The following is a 27,870-nucleotide window of genomic DNA, read 5'->3' on the forward strand; positions in this document are numbered from 1 at the left end:
TTGGATGTAAAGTTAACCCCAGAAAGGCCCAAATATTGGAGAATCAAGTGATGTATTTGGGTACAGTCATCACGCACGGCAAACGCGAGGTCGAGTTCAAAAGAATTGACTCGATCGTCAAATTGCCCCTTCCCCACGATGTTTCAACCCTCCGGTCGTTTTTAGGACTGGTTCGGTATTGTCGGAACCATATCGATGGTTTTGCGACCAAGGCAGCCCCACTATCAGACCTCCTTAAGAAAGGAGCCCCTTGGGAATGGCTTCCGCAGCATACAGAGGCTGTGGAAGAGTTAAAGAAAGCCCTCAGCGCAGCACCTAGACTACAAGTTCCAGACCAGCTCTCCCCCTATGCAATTGAGGTAGCTAGCACCGATCTGACCCTCTCGGCCGTGCTCCTTCAGGAACGGCACGAGCAGCTATGACCAGTGGCTTACGCCTCCAGACTTTTAGACCCCGTAGAACAAGGATTTTTAGCCTGCGAGAGGCACCTACTAGCAGTATGTTGGGCAGTTCAGTACTTTTCATACATTACCGGACTCAATCCCATCACCATTTTGACCGAACACACCCCCACACAGTTACTTTTAGACAGTCGACTGAAGGACGGTTCAATGAGCCAGATAAGAGCAGCTAGGTGGACACTTCTGTTACAAGGACGGGACATTACAGTTAAACGAACCAAGACACACTCATTTTTAGCGGACAACCTACAGCATCCAGAACAACCCCATGATTGCGAGATAGTAGCACCCCAACACAACACAGGACCATTCATTGCCAAAACGCCCCCCAGGAAGATAGTGAATTCAAGCCAGAGCCCCCAGCACACAGACACGTGTGCCCCCTTAAAGATATATGTGGACGGTTCATCCAGTTTTAGATGGCGAATGCATCACTGGATGCGGAATTTATGTGGAAGATGCGCAGGGACGCGCACTAGAGGAGATAGTGTTAAAGTTACCAGGTCACTTAGGCGCGCAGGCAGCAGAGCTCGCGGCCATTGCATACATAGTGGACCACCCAGATTCGTTCCTGTGGTGAATGAGATTCACACGGTATTATAATCTGTATATATATCTATCAATATTGTAAGTGCAGTTGCACTACCTGACCACCAGGGGGAGTAGCTATGGGAGTACTCGAGAGTTTGTACCGGGCTCCTCCCTTGGCTCTGCCCAGGACTCCTCCCCCTGGAGCTGCTGTATAATGATCTGTGCCACAGGGACAGCCAGCCAGTTCACCGAAAGTTCAATGGCTAACAGGCTGGCTCTGTTGTAAGTATATTAAAACCGCTATTCTAATCCTACAACCACGTCTCCGTAGAATTGTTGGTTCCAACAATTTAATATACTTACGAAACAGTCGAAGTAAATCATGGAAGCAGCCCTCAAGCCCGCCTAGAACTCGACCCGCAGGATGCAGAGGCTAAGGACATTTTTTCCCACTGGCTGAGATGTTTTTAGGGCTACCTGGCAGAAGCCAGCACCGCCGGAACAACGGAGGAACAAAAACTCAGCCTACTGCACGCGAGGGTAAGCCACAGAATCTCCACACAGCTAAATCCGGCCGGTTCTTACACCGCAGCTCTGGCAATATTGGACAAAATGTACGTTAGGCCCATTAACGAGGTTTATGCACGCCATGTGTTTACGACTCGCCGTCAGCGGCCTACAGAAATGCTAGCCGAGTTTGTATGGGAACTGAACAATCTTTCCAATGACTGTAATTATCAGGCCGTTACCGCGGCTAAACATAGGGAGATTGCTGTGCGGGACGTTTTTGTAGCAGGCCTGATTTAACTATGTGCGCCAAAGACTGCTGAAATTGGAATAAGTCAGTTACAAATTTGTCAAAACATTTCCCTTGTTTCTGGGTATGCATATTAAATATATATCTTTCAAATGTCTCTTTTTTTTTAGGAGAGCAATGCCGAGCGAAGTACTTTATCAGCTCATTGTAGCTCTTGCTTTCCTCTTCGCCGTCAGAAGTGAAGGTGTCGTAGATTTTGATTGCTTGAGGACCTGCTACCATGAGCAACAATGCAATATGCCTCTTCTCAGGCTGTGCCTGCAGGCCAAGGACTGAAACATAGGAGTTTAAGTTTTTGTCTATGTTACCCGAGACTTGAAACTGGTGGTTTGTTTAATCCTTCCATCTCGAACTTCACCCTCATTTGTTGAGTTGAGGTGCCAATAGCCGTAGTTCTCCAGGTGTCATGTGAAAGTACCTTTAAGAAATGGGTGTTTACTATGCAGTGATGTCAGAGCAGAGAGTGGGTGAAGCTGGGCTGTCTGTCAGCTTTTTACTTTTGTTTTAGGTTGTTTGCTGCAGGGTGTGTTTTAGTTTTGTTTTCAGTGTTGTGCTGTTGATCTCTCTGCCATGAAAAGACTATCTCTTGAACATTTGGTGAATTCAGAATTATAAATGTTCTCAGCAGTGAATGCCGACATTGCGGTGGCCCTAATGTGCTTCTGTTAAAAGGTGTTTCTTTTGTCTTCTGGATATTGTTTGGGAAGTTATTAAGTATTACTTAGTGTTGTCTTCTTTGGTGGTTGTATTTGAATTAATGGTTGCTAAGATGTTCACTGTATGTTTTAAAAAGGTTAACTTGAGTTCATAGAATAAACATTGTTTTGCTTTAAAAAATACTTTTCCATTACTGCTGTACCACACCTGTAGAGTGGGCTGTGTGCTCCCCATACCACAATCTATTAAAAGTTGTGGGTAAGGTGAACTACATGATACACTTTGTGGTTCTCTAAACCCTGGCCCATAACACCAGGTCAGCAGAAGAATCTTCTCTTTTTCGTTCTTCGGCCTGTTTCGCCTCGTCTTTTTTGTTGTTCCCTTTAAATTTTCTGCACTCCTGGTACCATGTTGTGTTCTGTTATTGTGCCATTGCAATGATGTACACAGAACGTCCAGTTGTTTAATTAGACCGATAATATATTGATGAACACCTGGACAGATAACAGATTACTATACAGACAAAATTACTATGTAAGTTTGGTGAACTCTCCTGGAGCTACCCAATGTGCAACTGTCCTGTTGTATGCCTTACTACCAACTGGGGAGAGTCTCATATCACATGACCAATGTCTAATGCCATCAGCTGGTTGGAGATGGAATTACTAACCATGTACAAAACAATTCACAGGCATATCACCACAACGACCAGCTTTCAGAATGCCGGCCATCCAGCGCCTGCCCTCAGAAGTGCACAGGCCCTAAGTCAAGTGGGGAAGACTGCCTCTTCCTGATGTCAGCATGCTGACTAAGGAGTAGATTTTCTTTTTAAAGTGATGGAGTCTTCCTGCATGGAGCGGCGGCAGTGAGCAGGTCACACGCCCCATACACTGACGTCATGTGCCTTGGGCTGAGGAGAGATTCCTCCATTTTGTTAGGAGCAGGTAAGCAACAGGACTGAAAAAATTAAAATGGATCATGTTGTAACATGGAAGAGAGGGCCAGAGACAAGAAGAGAGCAGGATGCCACAACTAAATCTGTTGGGGAGAGCTCCAGGGCCTCTGGTGAATGGCCCATTAAGGAGATGCTGGGCAGCACGGTGGCGCAGTGGTTAGCACTGCTGCCTTACGGTGCCAAGGACCCAGGTTCAAACCCATCCCCGGATCACTGTCCATGTGCAGTTTGTACATTCTCCCCATGTCTGCATGGGTCTCACCCCCACAAATGTGCAGGGTAGGTAGATCAGCCACGTTAAATTGCTCCTGAATTAGTATTTTTTTTTAAAAAGTAATACAATGCCAATGTCCTTGTCACTCGCATGAATGGCAACCTTAAATTACTTGTCATAATTTGGAGTCGCTAAAACTGGTCAACGCAGTTTTCAAATTATCAAATGCCTCGTGATAGTACATTGAAATTTCCTGTTCTTTTTCAAAGGTTCAGTCAGTGGACCAACCACAATGCTAAACTTTGGCACGAATTTTCTGTTGAAATCACTCAAGCCCAGAAATCTCAAAACCTCTCTTCTCATTCAGGGAATGGGCAACTGCACAATCGTTTTTGTTTTCATGTTCCGTAGGGCCATCTGATCATGTCCAACAGTATAGCCTAAGAATGTGACTTGAGCTTTTGCAAACATGCTTTTAGTCATGTTTGCCACCAAGCCAGCCTCCTGTAGTTGATCAAACAATTCCGACAAATATTCCAAATGTTCTTTCCATGTTTGCCTGAACACCACCAGATCATCTATGCACAATTATTTAGTCCAGAAATGACCTTGTTGGTTAGTCTTTGAAATGTTGCTGGCACATTTTGCAACACAAAAAGCATGATTTTAAACTGGTACTGACCATCTGGCGTACACAAAAACTGAAACTTCTTTAGCCCTTTCCTATAAAAGTAGATGCCAGTGTTCTTTTAGTAGGTCAATTTCGGTCAGGAAATTTGCTTTTCCCATCTTTTCAATACAGTCTTCCAATTGAGGAATAAGGTACGAATCTGACTTTGTTACTGCATTGACTTTCCGATGATCTACACAGAATTGTTGTGTTCCATCTGGTTTTGGAAGCAACACAATAGGTGGGCTCCAATCACTACTACTACTACAATCACATGATCTCATTCTTGAGCATGCTTTAAATCTGTTTGACCCTGTGCCAACTTGAGTGAATCCAGTCTATGAGGATGTTGCTAATTGGAACAGAACTTCCTACATCTACATAATCACCCTTGTACTTCCTAATTTATTCCCACACATAACTCCATGCAACAGCTCTTTCCGGTCATTCTGATTTTCCTCGGGAAGGTAACTCAGCAATGTATCCCAATTTCTTATTACTTTCTCATTGTCCCATCTAATTTGAGGAATGTCCAATTCACAATCCTTTGGATTTATCTCTTCTCCCTAAGTTATAACTACTGACACATCTTCCTGCTTTCCTTCCCCATTTTTGTGAGGGCCACGAAGAATCCAGCACGAGTATGTAGAGTTAAACAGAAATTAACTTTATTTCCAACAATATGTACACAGCAGCAGTAGTTCACTACTGCTTTCTTCTCTAGCCGGTACCACAGCTCTATTTATACAGTTGCAAAAACTATAGATTACCCGCCCCATCATTGGGGGAGCTCATATTCCCCTAGGTTACCCTAATGGGGTCACCAATTGTCCCCAGCCAATAGGATCTGGGCAGGTTATAACATCCACAGGAACAAAGAAAAAGGAGACTACAGGTGGAAGACGGGAGGGCCGGCTGAAGCGGTAGTGAGCACGAAACGACACCGGCAGCGAAATCCATCCAGAAGCAAGGGGCAACACCAGCACCATTCAAGGATTGCCCTCCGGAATTGTCTCTCAGGCACAAACAGATGCTTACTTATGTGTGTAAATAATTTTGCCAAGTGTACAGAGTTGTTGCGGCCTGGCGGGTGCATTACACCCTACCAGTTACATTATTTGATTTTGTACTTCTCTCGTGTTGTTAGTTTTTTTTCTTTTCTCCTCTCCCTTTGTGATTTGTGTGTGCCCTTCCCTTCTATATAGCTATATATCATATCCTGTGTACGTAACGGCAAATATACTTTGTTCAAAAATCCAATAAAAAACATTTATAAATAAATAACACCTATCAAAATACCTTCTGAGCATTATTAACATGGCATACTTGTAGTTTTCCTTCCATCCGGCTTTTTACCACATAATTCACGTTTCCTTTCAATTTGATAAGGCCCATTAAATTTTGCTTTTAAGGGGCACCTACTACAGGTAGTAACACTAATACTTTCTCCCCACTAGCAAAACTAACAAAACTATTAGTCTTTGATTTCTTATCCATCTCTTTTTTCATCACATGCTGTGACCGAACCAACTCACCAGCCTTATGTAAGTTTGACACATAGTCAATTTAAGTGTCCTCTTACCTCATGACCAAAATCAATTCGAAAGGACTAAATTTAATTAATTCATTAGGTGCATTCCTATGTTTTATTTGTAATTGAATTTTACCTAATTTCACTGATTCTTATCATGATCCAGGTTTTGTTTCTTTCCAAATTTAAATGGTGAGTGATCGCTTCAATTATCTCTACCTTCGTGGTCCCACAGATAAATCCAACTGCAACTTGACTGCCCATTCCAAAAGTTTTGTTTTGACCACCTTTTGTAAACCACCCCGAGACATCTCTTAAACATCCAGGGGACTCTTAGCCCCGAAAGAGCCATTTTACAAGTCACTCCATATGAAATTGACAGTGTATCCACACCTGCCAATAGTAGCTCAAAATGCTCACTGTGTTTTAATTCAATACTCCTAAACCAAACAAGGAATTATACTTTTTAAATCCCGTCAAAGTTCCCCCAAATATTATGAGTCTGGACCAGAACCCAAATTTTGATTAATAATGAAAAGGAAGGGTTTTAGATTGGCTTCAGCAGCTCAGGTTGGGTTGAAGGAACAAGATGACACCGGAAGCAGCCGGTTTGGAGGGGTTCACCCACGCAGGGTACACACAGTTGGCAGATATGTTGGGTGCCCCTGGACAAAGAAAAACCCCGGAGCGCAGGGGCCCAGCCTCATGGTGAGTATGGTGACCGCGGCAATTTTGGATGGCCCCCTCACACAAGGAAAACTCGGAGTGCAGGGGCGCATCCACAAGCTAAGTATGGTTGATCCCGCAAGAGTGGGGGGGGGGGGGGGGGGGGGGAAACACAAACCCCCCACCAGAATAGTCACCTGGAACATTAGGAGACCTAACGGCCCAATGAAAAGATCAAAGTCTGTGCCCAACTGAGAAGGTTGAAAGCCGACATAGTCTTCCTCTAAGAAACACACCTGACGGAGAAGGACCAATTGCGGGAAAGGAAGGGCTGGGTGTCAGACCTGCCATGGGACGAAAGCTAAAGGGGTAGCTATTCTGATAAGCAAGAGGACTGTGTTTACGGCGACAAATCCTGGAGGTAGACAGAAGGTACTCGGAGGCCCCGACCATAGAGCTTCTGGTGGAAAGGAAAAAGCTACAAATGGACTTTAACCTGCCATCCTGCAGTGTACCGACTCCGCCAGACACGGGGGACATTTTATGAACACAGAGAGAAGGCCAGCCGCCTGCTGGCTCACCAGCTGAGAAAGCAGGTTAGCCACGAGGGAAGCAGCACAGGTAAAGGACAGCAGAGGCGGACTGGCAGCCAAACCAAAAAAGGTCAACAAAGCATTTAAGGCCTTCTACCGGGAGTGTACACCTCTGAGTCCCCGACGGAGACTTGGGGATAAAATGGTTCCTCGATGAACTGGACATACCAAACTTGGGGGACGACAGATGGGGGGAACTGGAAGCACCAATAGAACTGGGAGAGGTCATGGAGAGTATCAACTCATGCAAGCAGGGGAGACGCTGGGATCTGACGGGTTCCTGGAAGACTTCTACAAAATATTTACACCGGCTCTCGCCCCAGGAGATGTTCGCAGACTCACTAGTGAGGGGCATCTTGCCTCCAAAGCTAACACAGGCCGCCATGCTGCTAGGTCAAAGACCTGTTGGAATGTAGATCATATAGACCCATTTCGCTGCTCAATGTGGACACAAACATACTCGCAAAAGCCCTGGCCAGGAGACTGGAGAACTGCATATCAGAGGTGGTCGCAGAGGACCAGACATGCTTTGTCAAGGATAGACAGCTAACTGCAAACATCAGGCGGCTGCTGAATGTAATAATGACTCCATTTGGGGAGAGAACACCAGAGATTATCGTCTCCCTGGACGCAGAAAAGGCCTTTGACAGAGTCGACTGAAGTACCTCATTGAGGTACTGGAATGGTTTGGGCTAGGGACAGGGTTCACCTCATGGGTAAAACTCCTGTCTAAGGCTCCCATGACGAGCGTATGGAAAAACACCACCAACTCTAAATACTTTCAGCTGCACAGAGGCACAAGACAGGATGCGCGCTATCCCGCTCCTGTTCGCCCAGGCAATTGAACCCCTGGTTATCGGCCTGCGAAACGCAAGAGGTTGAAAGGGTATCGAAGAGAAGGCAGAGAGCACAGAGTCTCACTCGATGAGGATGATCTGCTCCTCTACATCTTGGACTCGCAAAGCAGCATGAAAGAAATCTTGAAGCTCCTAGAAGAGTTCGGGGCCTTCTCAGGCTACAAATTCAACCTAGGAAAAAGTGAGGTTTCCCGGTGAACCCGAGAGAGGGAGGGGCAGAGTTGGAAGGTCTCCCATTTAAAATAGCCCAAAACAAACTCCACGACCTGGAGATCCAGATAGCCCACGATTGGACACGGATCCACAAGTGGAATTTGACCAGTCTGGTGAAGGAAGTTAAAAAGGACCTACAGAGATGGGATGCACTCCCGCTTTCCCTGGCGGAAGGGTGCAGATGATCAAGCTGAACGTACTGCCAAGATTCTGCTTCCTGTTTAGATCCATACCGGACATCATTAAAAGGCCAAAAAAAAGACAAAATGATTATGGTGTTTGAGTGGAAGCCTGGCCCTCCCGAACCTGCAATACTATCAACAGGCAGCCACGGCCGAGAGTGAGGGGATGGGTGATGGAACCGAACATGCAATGGGTGAGGATGGAGAAGTCTTCCTGCACGGGAACGGCCCTCCGAGCCCTCGCCACGATAGCGCTCCCATCCCGCCAGCAAAACACACATCCAGCCCCGTGGTAGTATCAACATTAAGAACCTGGAACCAGATGAGACAGCATTTCAATTTAACCGCGGTGTCCACCATTGTCCCCATCTGCGGCAACCACAAGTTCCCACCATCCATGCTAGATGTCATCTTTAAGTGGTGGAGACAGGACGAGGGGACGCTAGCAGGGATTTTTACACGGGTACAGACTTGCGACCTTAGAAGATCTGACGGAGAGACTGGAACAATCAAACGGACAAGAACGCCGACATTTACAAGTCAAACGCTTTCTCCGCAAGGTACCTGCGAGCCCTGAGAGAAACTATGCTGGGGGACCTACTGGACGCGGACAGTATGGAAAAAGGGAACTGCAGGGACATATACGGATGACTTTTAGAAAGGATGCGTCCATAACTGGACGGAACAAGGAAGAATTAGGGACGGAAGTAGGGTGGGGACTCTGGAGCAAAGCACTAAGCAGGGCCAACTCCACCTCCTCCTGCGGAAGGCTAGTCGGGTTCTGGACAGCTTCATCATCCAAGATTGTGGGGGTGAGGGTGGAGTGCCTGAGAGTGGCAGTCTTTGGTGCATCGGACCAACCAGAATTTCATATGGGGAAGAGGGCCAACGCCCTTGCATTTGCTGCCCTAATTGCCCACCAGAGAATCCTGCATCGACTGGCGACCGGCAGCACCATCCCCAGCTCAGACTGGCTGAGGATGGATGCGTCTTCCTGCATGGCAATGGCCTCTGGAATTTCTCCAACTGAAGGAGATCAAATAGACCATCCAAGGGTCGGACAATAGTTTCCTCAAAGCGTGGGGGCCATTCGACAGCCTGTTCCAAGACCTGTTTGAAGCCAACAACGGAATTTAGTTTGGGCTTTCAGAGGCTTTCGACCAAGTCCCACATCAGAGATCAGCGTGTGAAATTAAAGCACATGGGATTAGGTGTGGATAAATACAAGATTTTCCACATTGGTAACAAAAGGAGGAAGGCAGATGATTATCTGATTGGTCAGAGATTGAAAGAGGGCAATGTGCAACGAGATCTGGCTATCGTTATCTACCAGTAGCTGAAAGTAAACATGCAGGTGCAGCAGATGGTAAAGAAGGCAAATGGTTTCTTGACCTTCATAGCAAAAGGATTCGAGTACTGGAGCAGCCATGTCTTTCTGCAATTACACAGGTACTTGATGAGACCACACCTGGAATAGTGTGTACAGTTTTGGTCTCCTGATCTGAGGAAGGATGTACTTGCTATAGAGGGAGTCAGGCAAAGGTTGATTAAACTGATTCCTGGGATCGCAGGATTGACGAATGAGGAGAGATTGAGTCAGTTAGAATTATATATGCTGGAGTTCAGAAGAATGAGGGGGAGAAACCTATAAAATTCTAACAGAACTAGACAGGGTTGCAGGAAGGATAGAATTCCTACATTGCAGAAGGAAGCTATTCGGCCCATCAAGTCTGCACGACCCTCTGAAAAAGCCCTTCCCTATCCCCGTGACCCCACCTAATCTTTTGGATACTAAGGGGGAATTTAGGATGGCCAATCCACCTGACCTGTACAGCTTTGGACTGTGGGAGGAAACCAGAGCACCCAGAGGAAATCCCGCAGTCACGGGGAGAAAGTGCAAATTCCACACAGTTACCCGAGGCTGGAATTGAACCTGGGTCCCTGGCGCTGTGAGACAGCAGTGCTAACCACTGTGCCACCGATGTTCCAATGGCAGGGGAGTCCAGAACCAGGAGTTATTCTGGTGTATACCCAAAAAGGGGCAGCTCCAGCTGCTGCCTTTCTGTCCCACCGAACACCCCCAGGACAGAGCCCCATCCGTGTAATATGGTGATGGTCATTTTAACTCCCACTGACCGGTGCGGCCACTGGCTGAAAGCCCATTGCAAATGGGGAATTGGTAAGACTGGTATCTGAGCACTTCACAGATCCCAAGTGGATTCCCGTAGGTAGGCGTGCAATGAAGGAGGCGGTTGTTACTGCCTAGCATACCAATCAGACCGAGAGGCCTGTAAACTTTGCCTGAACTCCGGGGGGTCAACACTGCAGAGGCAGCAGCCAACATTCACACACCCAGGGGCTGGGCTTCAGCACTGGGAAATCTCGCGACCAGATGGTATGTGTGTGGACTGGGAAGGGCACCAACACCAGACCAGCTAACATTCCCAGTGGGTGTCTGGGTGCAGTGCCCAGGGGCCCCTGTTACGGCCGAGGGTGGATGTGCACGGCAAGTTGGATGGCACCCTGAGCGTTGGCAGGGTATGTGAGGGTGAGGGACGCTTGGGCAATCCGAGGGTCCTCCGGTGGAAGCCATAGCTGTTCATTTGTCTCACACCCTCTCCAATCTCTTGTAAATATAACATTGTGGGTGATATAGTGGACCCAGTGGAAACTGTCATCACGGTGCTCGTTGTAGGCGGCCGGACATTGGTGAAGGCAGCGGCAGAAATGTCAACAGAAGCTTGAGGTGACAGCCCATGTGGAGGGGCCTTCCACACACTCTGAGGACCCTGTCACCCATCAGGCCAGAGAGGTACCCAGAGGGGGAGGCGTCGCTGGTCTTTCAAACAGATGACGGGCAGCATGTGCCTGAAGAGGCTCCGCCTCAAAAAGGAGACAGTGTGGCACCTGTGCCATGTCCTTGAAGTCTTGGCATCCCGTGGAGGAGGATACCCACTCCCATTAGCCGTCAAGGTCACTGCAGCCCTGAACCTTTAAGCCTCAGGATAATTCCAGGGCTCGAGCAGGGACTTGTATGGCATATCCCAGTCAACAGCCTACAAGTGTGCCAGGACGTCACGGATGCCCTGTTTTCTCGGCAGCCAACCACATTAACTTTGACCTAGACCAAGCGCAGCAAGGTGCCCAGGCAGCAAGATTCTCCATCATCGGCGGGAGGCCGAGGTACAGGAGGTAATAGATGGCATGCATGTTGCTTGCATGCACCAAATGGTTCGGGGTGCCCTTCATTAACAGGAAAGGTTTCAACTCCCTGAACGTCCAACTTGGTGCGACCACCACATGAAGATTATGCACGTGTGGACATGCGGCCCAGGGATGTGCATGACAGTTTCATTCTGGGGCAGTCAGAGATACCCAGCATCTTCGAGACACACCACAGGGTGATCAATTGGCTCTTGGGGGATAAGGAGTACCTGCTTAGGACCTGGTTGATGATGCCAGTAGGGAGGCCGATGCCGATACCTGATATAACAAGAACCACCCGGGCTGTCATTGAGCGGTGCACTGGATTGCTAAAAATGTGGTTCCAATGCCTCCACCTCTCTGGCGGTGCACTGCAGTACACCCCCAGAGGGTCATCCACTTGGTGGTGGTCTGCTGTGCCCTCCACAACCTGGCACATCAGCGGAGGTGGATGAGGAGGAACATGCGGCTATTTGCGACGAGAAGACACGAAGGAGCTGGACCACGAGGGGATGGAGTGTGAGCCCGGGGAGGACCCAGAGAGGTCCCCATCCTCACCTTCACATAGGACAGTCCTCTCACCCCCTCTCACTCACCGTCCCCCATCCCCAACGCCCTGCCCCTTCCTTCCTCCCCCGCCTCCCTCATCACGCTGTTTCACCCTCCCATGTGTTCACCACTCAAGGTGATGGCTCTGTCACGGGTCAATATAAAAGGCAGGAGGGTGATGGTAACCTGCTATGAGCTGAGCTCTGGTGCTCTTCAATCTATGCAATAGTCTGACTCCTGTCTGTCCACTGAGTGCGTGCTCACATCAATCACCTGCACATGCTATGTCTTGGCCGGGGGGGGGGGGTGGGTGTGAGTGGAATGCCAAGGTCCAGTAGCAGGAGCTCGCGCCGGGGTGGGCAACTGGGGAAGGATGCGCAGGCCGGACCGCAGTGCGGAATAATGGAGAGGCTTCACATGTCTTGAGTGCAATGTATGTTTAACAGTGCACGATCGTGACCCCAACTGTCCCTTGCTACCGATGGTGCCACCACACCCTCCCCCCCATCCCCCCAGTGGCCTCTCAGTGATGTTCAAACTGATTAGCCCTCCGTGTTCTACCGCTGCATTTAGGTGTTTCCCCAGGATGCACATCAGAGTTGGATTCAGCCCTATGCCTATCGCATCCTGTGACCCTTGATGCCCGACAGGGGTCCTCTGCAGGGCTTGGGGCTGGAGGATCCCTGCCAACTTGCCAGTGGCACATGCCTCACCGTGCCTCCCTGTTCCGCATGTTAAACCCAAGACATGTCGTTGTCAGCGGGGGTGGACTCAGAAGAGCTGGTGACTGCCGTTGTCTTCCTGTAAAGGGATTCTGTGTCGGCCTCCAGTGCTCCCTCCTCCCAATTGGCGCCCGTAAAGCCCGAGGGCCACCTCAGCATCATCTGGCTCTCCCAACCCTGGCAGCTCCCCAATATCTGCACCATGGTGTCGATGTCCTCAGTGATTCCCCTCTGTGAGCGGGCCATGTTCCGCAGTGCCTCGCCAATGCACTCCTACGTCAGTGACTGGGGCACATTCAGGAGTGCCTTAGCAATGGGACATGCTCTGGAGCGCCCTGGCAAAGGCCACCTGAGACCAGGACATGCTCCGCAATGCCTCGACAAAGTCCACCTGTGTCAGGGAAACAACCCTTGGCGACCAGGACATGCTGTGGAGGCGCTCAGCCATAGTCGTCACCGACTGAGCAACGCCTTGGACACCACCACTCATGCTGCTGATGTCGTGCTCTAGGCTCTCCACTAGAGCAGTGTCGCCCATAGCCTTTGGGACTGCTCCAATCAGCTATGGACCTGCTGGAGTGTCGCTGACATTCCTTTCTAAATCTCACAGCCGCACACTATCAACTGCGTCAGCTCCAGGACAGCCTGGTCCAGAGGCTCAACATCTGACTGGGACTCAGCTGGGTCCTGGGATCCAGCAAACCTCTGGCTTCTGTCTCCCCTGGATTTTCCTGCCTCCACCAGAATTGCATCTGTAACTGTGTGGTGTTCACCAGATTGTGTCCCATAAGCCTGTACACTACTTTTGCCCACCGAGGTATGTCTCTGTGCTGCTGGAGGGTGGGGTTGACAGCATGAGGTGATGATGGTGGCATCCTCAGAGCTCTCCTCCAAGGTTTCGGAGGCGGGGGAGTGCTAAGTTGCGATCCTGCGAGAGGATGGACATGTGGTCAGTGAGAGGGAAGGATAATCATATTGGCATGAACAACTCCCATGTGACAGGCCTCCTGGCAGGGGGCCAGTGGATCCTCACCTCCGCTGCATAAGCCGATCTCGATGTCGGTGACAGATCTGTCCTTGGCCACCCTCATGACTTGCAGTTCCTTGTCAGGGGTGTGGACCCTGAGGTCTGGAACCCTATTGCGGGCCAACTTCTCCTGCATGGCAGAGAGGGAGAGCATTAGAACATAGAACAGTACAGCACAGAACAGGCCCTTCGGCCCTCGATGTTGTGCCGAGCAATGATCACCCTACTCAAACCCACGTATCCACCCTATACCCGTAACCCAACAACCCCCCCCCCCCCCCCGCCCCAACCTTACTTTTTAGGACACTACGGACAATTTAGCATGGCCAATCCACCTAACCCGCACATCTTTGGACTGTGGGAGGAAACCGGAGCACCCGGAGGAAACCCACGCACACACGGGGAGGACGTGCAGACTCCACACAGACAGTGACCCAGCCGGGAATCGAACCTGGAACCCTGGAGCTATGAAGCATTTATGCTAACCACCATGCTACCGTGCTGCCCCATTTATGCTAACCACCATGCTACCTTGCAGCCACATGTTTCATGCATCGTGAGGGAGGGGGGGGGGGGGGTTAGTAGAAGCCACTGATCTAAGTACACCCTGCTCTAATAAACTGTCGATAACTTTTGCGATTTCTCCCTCTGCCTCTTGGGGAAATCCATATTGTTTCTGGGGTCTAGGGTCAGGTCCTGTAATTTGAATGGAACCAGCCATCCTGCCACAGTCGTGTTTATGACTTGCAAATACTTGCAGAAAGCAGCCAGCACTGAAACTGACGAACATCTGCATATTGATGAGCGATCCCCGGGAACAATAGCAACAGTTAAGATAATCGAGGCAAAGCCAGACTCCTCGGCACCAGCAGGAGCCAAAACAAAAGAAGCCAATGGACACTTAGGAACCGCCCAGCGATCAGCCCCAGTATTGGGGAAATCAAACCAATCGATTGGAACATGGTCCAATCAATTGGAACCAGGTATGGGGTCCGCCCAAAAGGGCGCAAAGCCCCTGGGGACTATAAAGTAGAGTCCCCAAGTTCAGTTCGGTCTCTTGGCAAGTCTTCTTAGCAGCCTTCAAAGAACTCGATCGTGACTCTCAACTCGGAGAGAATTGCCTAGCAGCTACACCAACAAGTGTCCAGTCAACGCATGCTACGAGATAGGCGCTCCTAACCCTTAGTCCATGCCTGCAGTCTCAGGATCAAACGAGAGGCCATTGTTCCCTGACCCAGTGGGTTCCTTTTCCAAAGCTAAGTATTGGCCTTTAGTGGTAGAAATAGTCTAGTTCTGTAGTATTTTATCATGAGTAGCGAATGACAAGTGTATATAATTAATGTGTTTTGATTTGAACCTTACTAACTGATGTATTGAGTTATTGATCAGCACTTGAACTTGAACCTCGTGGTGGTATCATAAAGATACCTGGCGACTCTAGAGCAAGGTTATAAAACAGAGCAATTAAGTGTAAAGCACACTTAGCAAAACGAGCAACACCATCTGGGCCCTGTCTGTTGCGGGCCAACTTCTCCTGCATGGCAGAGAGGGAGATCATTGAAGCCACGTTTCATGCATCGTGAGGGAGGGGGTGGCATGGCGGGGGACAGGCGTGGGCACCAACGCTGGGCATGGGTAGGGTGTACTGGTGGATTCCAGGGTGTGCTAGTGCATGTGGCATTATTGTACAGGGGAGGGGGGTTACCGGGCAGTAGCACCATTGGGGGATGGGGCCCGATGGGTGGCAGGTGGGGCTAGTGCTAGGGGTCGCCGGAGGTCGTGCAGCCCGGTGGAGATCGTTAATCTTCTTACGGCACTGGGTGGTGGTCTTCCTTGTCACTCTCCAGCTGACTGCCACTGCCACCCAGACGGCAGTGGCTGACCCTCCAACCCCCTCGAGGAAACAGGGTGCCCCAGCCTGACCTTGCTGTCCATTAGTGTGGCCCCGAATCATGGAGCTGGTCAGCGCGATGGCATGGTTGTGGGCTGTCTGGGGTTTGCTCTGTGGGACTGGTTTAACTGATGCTCCCCCTCGTTAGCGGGGGGCTGCTGAGCACGGTCCCGGCGAATCAGCCGGCGGGCTAGTCATTTTCGGTGTGAAGCCCGTGGGGTATCATTAAGTTCCCTAATTTTTTTTGCTTTTATTTTAAAGTATAAATTTAGGGCACCCAATTAATTTTTTCCAATTAAGGGCAATTTAGCATGGCCAATCCACCTAGCCTGCACATCTTTGGGTTGATGGGGTGAAACCCATGCAAACACGGGGAGAATGTGCAAACTCCACACGGACAGTGACCCAGAGCCGGGATTGAACCTGGGACCTCGGCTCCGTGAAGCTGCAGAGCTAACCCACTGCGCCACCGTGCTGCCCTAAGTTCACTAATTAACGTTAGATATCAGTGGCGGCCTCGCTGGGTTAGCTGTCGGGAAACACCCGACTGTTCCCCTCACTACCACACTTTGGTTAGGTCAAGCCCATTGTATATTTTCGAGAAGGAGTTAGATACAGCTTTTTGGGCGAAAGTGATCAAAGGATATAGGGAGAAATCGAGGACAGGTTATTGAGTTGGATGATCAGCCATGATCATAATGAATGGCTGAGCAGCCATAAAGGGCCATATGGCCTTTTCCTGCTCCTAATTTTCTATATCTATATGACGGGAAAGGCCCATGCCAAGCATGCAGCCCAGTAGCTTCCACTACTGGTCCCAGCAGCGCACTACTGGGGATGGTGGCTAGCCAAGGGGCCAGGTACCTCCTTTCTGGGTCCCTTGTATCCATCAGTGGCCCTACCAAGATCATTCCACCCCTGCAATGCCCACCCCCACCTTGTTCATCCCAACTCCATCCCCTCACCTGGGCCCGACGATACCTTCCCCCCACTTATCTGGCTCCAATGGCGATCGTTATTGGGAACTGGTTGCAGTTGCAACAGTGGCCTCCATTCCTGGCGATGCTGCTGGGACCAGAGAGCTGTTGGCCATTTGATTGGGCTGGCATGTTTCAGAGGTGGTGCTTTCTCCCTGATGGGGCAAGAAGTTCCACTTCAAATCCTTTCAGTGGGAATGGCTGCGGAGCAAGCCGGCCAAACAACATGGGTGGGGCGGAAAGCAGTGACTTTTTTGAGTCTTATGTTTTGATGCTATTTCCCCCCACCCACCTCTATAAAATCTAGTTGTTAAATTTGCTTCTTATTCCACAGATACGGATGTGTATTTCAGCATTTTCTGTTCATATGTCACAGCAAAATAATTAATAACATACTTTGTAAGAGTTCTGTGAAATATTAAAATATCCATAAACCTACCTTGTTCTATTTTTGGAAATGGCTTTAGAATTCCAACAAATTTCAGCAAGAGATATACAAAACCCATAACAAATGTAGTCCAAACCATCACAGCACAAATTGCAACACAATTATATTCAATAGTCTGCAACAAATGGAAACAAATAATTCTTTCAAAACATTGAGCATTATTTTGATACAAAACTTGACATATTTAGTCACTATTTCAACCAACTCTTGAATATACAATTGTTATAAATCATAAACTTGTAAAGCTAATTCTGAAGTTCATAGGCATGCATATTACACAATGTCTTTTTAGAAAGGAAATCAGGTGGCACACAGCAATGGAACCAGGGGAGAAGAAACATCCACAATTGAAACCTGTGTCATGTTGGACAATGTTGACAAATCTTTGCACACAAAACATACATACAAACATAAGAGTGACAAATGGTTTGAAACACACTGCAAACATGATCATTCTGAAGAAAAATTGATTTTGAAAATTGAACAATTACATATACCCCTTCTGCAAGAGGTATGTTGATGTCTCAAGAATTCTCTAGACTGAAGTATAATTGATGTGTTATGTGCATAATCTGTTCAAGGAATTGTGTGGACTATTGCACTGTGATTTCTGTCCCTTTATTTATGTATTCATACACTGCAAACATCCAAATTTTATTTCCATAACATTACAAAAATATCAGCGTGACTATGTTACATAGAATTACATAAAAGTTTGCATCACAAAAGTGACTCATTCAACCAAATAGGTAAATGGCAGTGGTGTTTGTTTCATGCAAGCTATCTCCCACCCACATGCTAATCATCAATGCATGAAAATGTTTCTCTTGAATCCCTTGTTGGTTTTACTTGTGACTCTCATATTCACAGCCATTATTTCTGGTCTCTCTCACAGGTAGAAATGACTTCTGTACGCCTACCCTACCAACCCCCTTCATAATTGTATAACATTCTATCACCAACTCCTCAGACTTCTTTTCTCCAGAGAAAAGTACATCAACCTGTTCAGTCTTTCCTGATAGTTGTTCTGGTAATTTTCATGACAGCCACTGAAAATGACAATTGCCACTCATTTTCACACAGGATTTTATCTTCCATAAATTTAGCTAGTTTACTAATTAAACCCCTCTTTTTCATCTTGGATATCTTCCTACCATTTTTAATCTCTTCTTCCAATGTCCTGTTGACCTTTTTGGTATCCCTGGTCAATTTTGAGGCAAATTAACGATACAACGTGGTGAATTTTTCGGAAGTACTGCTTCTGCTCCCCCGGAAGAAAGGTCGGTCACAAACTGACAGATTTTAAAAGGAGAGTAATGGCAGTTGCTGGGACTGCACCAAGGCCCACAAAGAAGTGTATTATACCCAACTTTGGTGAAAAAAGGGCTCACCACTCACCTTCCAATGCCCAGTGCATTATAGCAGTGGAGGCGGATTAAGATCCTTTATTGCCACTTAACTGGTCAGTGAGTGCCTCAATAGACTTAAGGAAAGGTAGTCCCCTGTATTATGGAGACCAAGTCAGGGTTTGTGAGAAGTTGGTGGGAGGACTGAGTAAAATACTCTCGAGCATAGACCTCAAATGACCAAAGGCACAGTCACCACGAATGAGGCAAAGGTATTAAAAACAGAAATTGAATTAAGAGCTGTGAGGGCCAAGGGTTGGCGGGGGTGGGAGTTGCACTGCTTCAAGAAGCTCCACAGAAAAGAGAAGCCACTGAAAACTTTAAGAAAAGGGATATATTGTCAAATGTGAAACATTGGGGAACCAGGAACCAATCACGATCAGTGCGGATGAGGCAACAGTGAGCAGGACATGGTGTGAGTTAGAATATGAAAGCTGGTGAAGAAGCAGATGCACACAGGGCTGGTGATATAGTGATACATTTAGGAAATTTTAATAGATTATATTTTGATTACTTGTTGCAGTAACGTTATTAAAAACTCTGCCTTAAGATACATACAGGCAGTATGTTTGTTAAATCTATGATTAAAGGGTTATAAAGTCAGGTAATCATCGGTTTCAACTATTTACAGACAGATGGCAAATGGAATATTTGGAGGATCCCTGAGGTGTAATAATTTATGCGGGATGATGCTTAGTCCTAGATAAACAGTCATGGAACATCTTACTGGGAGGGGACTGAAGAATGCGTTATTATGTAATTGAGTGGTGAGGCCAGCTATATCTGTTGTTTTGCAATTTCACAGCTCCTGGATCACATCAAATACAATGAAGTGTTTTTTGTTAGTTTCAAAGCTGGCTACTTCAAATCTACTCAAGCGTGAAGGGAGATGAATGAAACATGCAGACAGCTGTGTGTGTGAAAGTTGTTAATCAAAGCGTAATAAAAGCAATTTCACAGAGAAATGAATCAAATGCTTGCAGATCAAATATCTGAGGGGGTTTAAACCCAGCTGACTGCTTTTTTCTTTCCAGGAATTGACAGGTGCTGCTTTCTCTGCCTGATTGTACAGGTGAATTTTAAACAGTGATATTTTTCACTGCCTCTATTTGGACTGCTCTCTAGCTTCCAGGCAGCAGTCTCTCTTATTGCCGGGGGGGGGGGGGGGGGGGGGGCTTTCAGGCAGGAGTCTCTTTTATGGGAGGGTCTCTGGTGGGGGTCTCTCAAATTACAGGGTCTCTCATGGGGATCACTCTAAATCGGGGGTTCTCTTGTGGGGCTCTCTCTAATTGGGGGCCTCTGGTGTGGGTCTCTCCAATTAGGAGGTGTCTGGTGGGGGCTCGCTGGTGAAGGGGTAGGATCACCCTTGTACTGTCGGGGGGGGGGGGCAGCCCACTCAAAATGGCGGCCCGCTCAAAATGGCGGCCCAATAGCAGGATGCATAAATTTGCATGGCAAAGAGTTGGGACTCGTTTCCTGGGAGTGGAAATCAGATGCTATTCAGCTCCGGTGAGAGAGTATAGAACGGGATTTTCCATCGGCCGTCGCCGGAATCAGGAAACATAAATATGCAGAGAATTCTGCATCAGCCGAAAATGGAGGTTGGCACCAGGCGCCCGACTGAATACAACGCTCCAGTGCCTCGACAGTGGTGTAAATGTATTCTGCGCCTCACATACGGTAAATGCTGTTGGCATATTAACCGGCCCATCCCAGTATTCTCCAGGGCTTCTGCAATGCTCCATTTCCGCTAGGAGGAATTACCGATGGCGAGGTTCACTTGTGGAGAAACAGGCGCAGTAGCTGCTGAGGAAGAGAGCAGAAGTAGTACCGTGGGCTGCCAGCCCTGCCGCTGTCTTGTGTGGCTTGGGGGGATGGGGGGTTGAGTCTGCCAGGGAGCAGGTGTAGCAGGGGTTGACCAGGGGATGGGTGTGATGTTGATTTGACCTCCGGGACCGGGTTGCCCAGGCTTGGACTGCCATTGCTGCACCTGCAACTCAGCCACCTTGCTGCGTACCCAACTGATCACCCACTGAAGCCCATCCAACCTTCCCCCAACCCCTCCTTCCACCCCACCTACCCCCCACGCACAAACAGGCACCACCCACCGGTGGGGCATCACGTGACCCACCCAAGGGCAACAACCATGGGAGCCCGTATAGGACGGCGCCAGATGGGGCCACAGAGCGTGCCTCTGACATGGATGGCAGGTACAGGTGCCGGGGCTCAGAAGCCCCCGTGGTGCCGGCCACCGATGGGGCCAGGGGTGCGTTGCAGAGGGCAGAATGCCGGGGGAATGGCCAGGGGTGAGTGTGAGGATAGGGGAGGGAGAGGGGAGGTGGTCGAGCAGGGGTTGCAGTGCAGGCCAGGACCAGCATATGGTCCGTTGAAACTGGTTGTGCACGGGGGTACCCACGATGCTAACATTTCTGCCTTTCACCTGCAGACAGTGGATTTCGGAATCCAACCAGGAATGGTTGCCGCCAGAGCCCTGGGAAATGTACTGAGGCTGTAAGAGCAGGAACTGCTCAGGGAGGGCCCAGAAACAGCGGAGCTTGGCCCAGAGGCACAGGAGCCAGCTAGTGCGGACGGAGAGCCGGCCACCCAACTGGCCAAGGAGGAGGTGGGAAGGAGACGCTGCATTAGACCTCGTGTGTATCGCCAGCGACTGTTATTCGAGGACCAGACGGACTTGGCATGCCATTGAAGACTCCGACTGAGCTCGGAGACCATACAACATATCAGCCAGATCAAGGTGCACCTAAAACAGCAGGGTATGGGGAGGTCACCGACCCACGGTGGGCGTCAAGGTAATGATCACCCTGAACGTCTTCGCCACGGGGACGTTCCAGGCAGGGGTTGGTCCTTGGGTGATAGGGGTTATCCACTGCGCTCGTGGCTGATGACGCCTCTCTGGAGGCCACTGACCACAGACCGACGGGAAGACCCTCTACTACGACGCCCATGAAGCGACCAGGGAGATGATCGAGTGGTGCATCGGCGTCCTGGTTCAGGTGCTTGACCACTCTGGAGGGGTCCTCCAGTAGAGTCCCACATTGTGGTAGCCTGCTGCGACCTTCACAACATCGCTCAGCAGAGGGGCGTAATGCTGGAGGAGGAGGATGAACGCCAGGCCTCGTCTGCCGAGGGCCAGGATGGGCAGGGCATGGGGCCTTGGCAGGCACAGGAGGCCGCACAACGTGTGTGCCAGGGCTGGCACGCATGGAACACCCTAATTGCCTCCAGGTTTAAGGAGCCTGGCCGATGGCAGCATGAACATCCCGTCCCACTCCGCTGCACCTGCTACCCCCTCTGTGATTCCTACCTGCCTTACGAAGGGGTGCAGGCACTGGGTTGGGAGTAAAAGTGGGTCTGGACCATGGGATGGAGGATGATGACAATCCACTCTATGATGAACTCTGGTGCACCGCGGGGGTTGGGGGTGGGAGGAGGTTTGGGTTGGGATGGGTATGGTGCCGGGTACCGGGAAGGTGAGCGGTGGCTCAGCTGGAGGCCCTGGCCCGTGGCCCCCTCCAAAGGTCGCCCTTCTCCCTATTCAGAACTCCCTCTCCAGCTTGCCCATGGTTTACAGCCTTCTGATAGAGCACCAGGGCAGGTTGAAACATTGGTGAGCAGGTTTATTGTGAACAGGTGAAGCTGTATGATGTGACCATCAATTCACTCTGAGACACGAGTTGGAGTAAACTGTGCCTTTAATCGGCTTACAACTGAGCCTGCCCGCGACTGCACGATACTGAGGGCAGTCTCGCAGGACCGCAGCACTTATACTCCCTAAAGGGAGCAGAGCCTAGGGCGGAGCCCAGTACATGCTCCTCATCTCCCCCTGTGGGCAGAGCCGCACAGTGGCTCACAGATGGGGCCCACAGGGACAACAGTAAGGTACAGTAGTCTGAATTACCAGTTACACATTCACCACCTGTTAAAAATCAAGTCCAGCGGGGGTGACGGGTTTATAAGTTCAGTCGTTCCGGCGCCCGGATCGTCCGTTGTGACCGACGAAGCACTGGTGTTGCAGCCGTTTCAGGTGGCTGTGGAAGGATGTTCGGTGTGGGCCTGGGGTGGACTCCGGGGATGGCTCTTCCTGAGCTTCGCTCCTGCAGACTAGTGTGCCAGGTGGAAGGGAGCGCGGGAAGCAAATAGGTGCGGGTGCGCAGGGCATGGGAGGTCGGGTGGGGTGTAGAGTGGGGGTGTATCGGTGGTAGTGGTGGTAGAGCCTGCAGGTGCCAGGTCCTGGAGGGAAACGGTGTCTTGCCGGCCATCGGGGTGTTCAACATACGCGTAGTGGGGGTTCGAGTGCAGGAGCTGGACCCTCTCTACCAAAGGGTCGGTCATATGCGTCCGAACATGTTTTCGAAGGAGGACAGGGCCCGGTGTCCTCAACCAGGACGGAAGCGAGGCCTCCGTGGTAGTTCCCCTAGGGAAGACAAATAAGCGATCATGAGGAGTCTGATTTGTGGCCGTACAAAGGAGGGACCTAATAGTATGGAGCACATTGGGGAGGATCTCCTGCCAGTGGGAGATCGGGAGATTCCTGGCATTCTCCCTCTCCACATGCCCGTTCCCCCTGGGGTTATAACTGGTAGTCTTGCTCGAGGCGATGCCCTTACTGAGCAGGTACTGCCGCAGTTCGTCGCTCATGAAGGACGAACCCCTGTCACTGTGGACATAGTTGGGGAAACCGAACAGGGTGAAGACGCTGTGCAGGGCTCTGATAACCGTGGGGGTGGTCATATCGGGGCATGGGATGGCAAAAGGGAAATGGGAGAACTCGTCTATAATGTTGAGAAAGTAGGTGTTACGGTTGTTCGAAGGGAGGGCCCTTTGAAATCAATACTCAGGCGTTCAAAGGGCCGGGATGCCTTCACCAGGTGGGCCTTGTCTAGTCTATAGAAGTGCGGTTTACACTCCGCGCAGATAGGGTAATTCCTGGTGATGGCTTTAACCTCCTCAGTGGAGAAGGGCATGTTGCGGGCCTTGATGTAATGGGTGAGCTGGGTGACCCCCGGATGGCAGAGGTAATTGTCGATAGCCTGTAGTCAGTCGTCTTGCGCGCTGGCGCATGTGCCATGGATAGGGCATCTGGGGGCTCATTGAGCTTCCCAGGATAATATACTACATCGTAATTATAGGTGGAGAGTTCAATCCTCCACCTCAAGATTTTGTCATTCTTGATCTTGCCCCGCTGCGAGTTGTCAAACATAAAGGCAACCAATCTTTGGTCTGTGATGAGGGTAAACCTCCTATCCGCGAGGTAGTGCCTCCAGTGCCGCACGGCATCCACAATGGCTTGGGCTTCCTTTTCGACTGAGGAGTGTCGAAGTTCCGAAGCGAAGAGGGTTCAGGAAAAGAACGCTATCGGCCTGCCTGCTTGGTTAATGGTGGCAGCGAGAGCGACCTCTGATGCGTCACTCTCCACCTGGAATGGGACGGACTCGTCTACCGCACTCATGGTGGTTTTGGCGATGTCCGCCTTAATACAGTTGAAGGCCTGGCGAGCCTCGACTGACAGTGGGAAGAGGGTGGCCTTAAATAGTGGGCAGGCTTTGTCCGCATACTGGGGGACCCACTGGGCATAGTATGAAAAAAATCCGAGGCACCTCTTGAGGGCCTTGGGACAGTGAGGGAGAGGGAGTTGTAAGAGGGGGCGCATACGTTCAGGGTCGGGTCCTAGGACCCCGTTTTCCACGACGTTAGTCGAGGATGGCTAGCCTAGTAGTGCGGAAAACGCATTTCTCCTTATTGTAGGTGAGATTGAGTTTTTGGGCGGTCTAGAGAAATCGGTGGAGGTTGACGTCGTGGTCCTGCTGGTCATGGCCGCAGATGGTGACATTATCCAAGTACAGAAAAGTGGCCCGCAGCCTGTACTGGTCCACCATTCGGTCCATTGCTCATTGGAACACCAAAACCCCGTTCGTGATGCCAAAGGGGACCCGGAGGAAATGGAAGAGGTGGCCGTCTGCCTCGAACGCCGTGTAGTGGCGGTCCTCCGGGCGGATTGGGAGCTGGTGGTATGCAGACTTCAGATCCACCGTGGAGAACACGCGGTACTGTGCAATCTGATTTACCATGTCTGCAATCCGGGGAAGGGGGTACGCATCAAGGTGCGTGAATCGGTTAATGGTTTGGCTGTAATCAACAACCATCTGGAGCTTTTCCCCGGTTTTGACGACCACCACCTGAGCTCTCCAGGGGCTGTTACTGGCCTCTATGACTCCTTCACGCAAAAGACGTCGAACTTCGGATCTGATAAACACCTTGTCCTGCAGACTATACCTCCTGCTGCGAGTGGCCACTGGGTTGTAGTTGGCGGTGAGATTAGCGAAGAGTGGAGGGGGGTCGATTTTCAGAGTTGCTAGGCTGCATATAGTGAGTGGGGGCAGGGGTCCACCAAAGCTGAGGTTGCACTGGAAATCCAGTCCTAGGAGGAGAGGGGCGCAGAGGTCTGGGAGCACATTCAATTGGAAATTAGCGTAATCGGCGCCCTGTATTGTCAGAGTCGCAGTAATTCGTCCCTGTATTTGAACTGAGTGCGACCCCGAGGCGAGGGAGATTGTTTGCTGTGTCGGGAATATCGGGAGCGAACAGCGCCTTACCAGATCCAGGTGAACGAAGCTCTCAATGCTCCCAGAGTCGAACAGGCACGGTGTCTCGTATACGTTGATCCGGATGGGCATCATGGAGCTCTTGAGGTGCTTGGGCGCGACTGGTCCAAGGTGATTGCGCTGAGTTGAGGGTAGTCGGTGGTGTGGTGGGTGGTGCTGGAGCGGCCCCGCGATGACCGTCCTCAAAGGTCGTAATCTTAGAGTGGCGTAGCGGATGATGGCCAAGATGGCGCACGTGGCAGGCGGCGAGGAAGATGGTGTCCAAGATGGCCGCCACCATGGATTACATGTGGTGAGCGGCGAGGAAGATGGCGCCCAAGATGGCGGCCCCCATGGATCGCACATGGCCGGAGGCGTGGGGGAGGATGGCCAAAATGGCAGCCCCCGTGAGTCGCACATGTTGTGTGGAGGCGGAGTCGGCAGGCACGCTGCCACATTACGGGGTCTGCGGGCCGGAGAGTCGGAGGAGCGAGTGTTTGAGTTAGGGTTTGAGTTTTTTGATTTGGCCAGGCAGACCTTAGCGAAGTATCCTTTTCGCCTGCAGCTGCTGCAGTTAGCGTTGCGGGTCGGGCATTGCTGCCGGGGGTGTTGGGGCTGGCCGTAAAAATGGCATGATAGTCCTCCGTGGTGGGCGTGTGGCCGCGCGGTGCAGGTCTAGGGCAGCCTTTGGTCGGGGGTCCACGATGGGGTCGCGTGATCAGCCGGGAACGCAGTTAGGCTTTGGAAAGCGACCTCCAACGAGGTCGCCAGTTTTACCGTGTCCTCCAGGTCCTGGGCCCCTTTCTCAAGGAGACGCTGCCGCACATAATTTGATCGGATCCCCGCAACGTACACGTCTCGGACGGCGAGTTCCATGTGCTGAGTGCCCTAACTGCCTGGTAGTTACAGTCGCGTGCTAGGGCTTTGAGGTCGCGCAGATAGTCATCTAGCGACTCCCCAGGACGCTGGCAGCAAGTTGTGAAGATGTGGCGCGCGTAGACCTCGTTCACAGGCCGCACGTACAGGCGTTTGAGTATCGCGAGGGCCTCAGTATTAAGAGTTAGCTTCATCAAGTTGAGTAGAAATACGATGGCTCACCTGGGTGTGGAGACTTAGTTTTTGTTCATCTGTAACGGAGGTAGTCGTCGTCGCAGCCAGGTAGGCCTTGAAGCACCGAAGCCAATACAAAAACATTTCCTTTGCCTCTGCAGCCTGTGGATCGATTCCAGTCGGTCAGGTTTGAGGGCTGATTCCATAGAAGTTCTTTAAGCCGATTAAATTGATGCGACCATCAATTCACTCTGAGACACGACTTGGAGTAAACTGTGGCTTTAATCAGCTTACAACTGAGCCTGCCTGCGACTGCACGATACTGAGGGCGGTCTCGCAAGACCGCAGCACTTATACTCCCTAAAGGGGACGGAGCAGAGGGCGCAGCCCTGTGCATGCTCCTCATCTCCCCCTGTGGGCAGAGCTGCACGGTGGCTCACAGATGGGGCCCACAGGGACAACAGTAAGGTACAGTGTGAATTACCAGTTACACATTCACCACACTGTATCTACAGGTTTGCGCCGTAGCCCCTTACACCAACTTGTGTACTGCACCCGTGCCAACATAACTGGTGAATAACTTTCTGGCCTTACGGGTCCTAATACGATGTCAAAATGCCCATCGGATGTGTCAGGGATGGGGGGGCAGCGGCAGCGGCAGTCCGAGGCACTGCAGTGTTCTAGCACCTCCACTGCGGGGGTCACCGGCATGGGCCCCATCACCGCTTCCTCCCTTGGGGTGCCTGATGGCCCAGGGCTACTCCTTGGGACAGAGGTACGGCCGGAGGCGCTGCCAGTTTTGGAGGCCCACACTTGTCTCGACTAGAGTCTCAATGCTCGTGGCCATGGAGCACAGAGACTGGGCCATCTGCCTTTGGGAGTATGCCACGTCCCTCTGTGACTTTCGCAGGCAAGCCAGCGCATGGGCAATGCCATCAACACCCACAACCGTGACCCGTTGTCACTGGGCCATGATCTGGAGCACCACTGCAATGTCCAGGTTGCCTTGGAACTCAGCTGCCTGTGACAGGGCAGCCCTGTCCTTTGCCTCAGCCACTACAGCTCAGAGTGCCCCAAGCTTTGGACATCTTGACCCATGGTCAATACCGTCACCCCCAATGCTTCCACCACAGACGCCATCCTTGCGCTGTTGGCCTGGATGGCCTGGTTGACACGCATGGTCGGTGTCATGTTAAGCACACTGAGATAACACGAGCTGCAACTGGATACAGCTATAACTGAAATATACTCCAGACCTTGAAGTTAGTTCAATTTGATTTATTGAACCTGTCACACAGTTAGGTCTTGTTCTCTGTGTTCATTAGCTGCCTGTCTGTATCTCATTATGTGCGTGTCTGCATATCATGGCATCTCCCCTTTTGAAATGTTTTTCTGTGGCATATGTGAAATTATTTACATGTGTAGGCCGAAAAACTAACTTATTTGCATACAATGGCAGATGGGAACATATGTGCATGCGAAAACAGGGGCGGGATTCTCCGAACCCAGGCCGGGTCGGAGAATCGCCCGGGGCCGGCATCAATCCCGCCACCGCCGTGTCCCGAATTCTCCGGCATCTGAGATTCGGCGGGGGCAGGAATCGTGCCGCGCTGGTCAGCGGACCCCCCGCGGCGATTCTCCGGCCCG

General features: G+C 50.5%; 1 protein-coding gene across 2 annotated transcripts in view; it reads right to left on the bottom strand.

The window, feature by feature from the left end:
* The window catches only part of LOC119965023 (putative ammonium transporter 1), a 161,248-nt gene that overhangs the window by 9,099 nt on the left and 124,279 nt on the right, over positions 1-27,870 (bottom strand). For both annotated transcript variants that reach the window (XM_038795228.1, XM_038795230.1), the window contains one exon: positions 17,157-17,280. In XM_038795228.1, coding sequence (XP_038651156.1) covers positions 17,157-17,280 — 124 coding nt within the window. The remainder of the gene's footprint in view (positions 1-17,156; positions 17,281-27,870) is intronic.

This window comes from Scyliorhinus canicula, chromosome 4 (assembly GCF_902713615.1).
Source record: "Scyliorhinus canicula chromosome 4, sScyCan1.1, whole genome shotgun sequence".
Taxonomy (NCBI): Eukaryota; Metazoa; Chordata; class Chondrichthyes; order Carcharhiniformes; family Scyliorhinidae; genus Scyliorhinus; species Scyliorhinus canicula.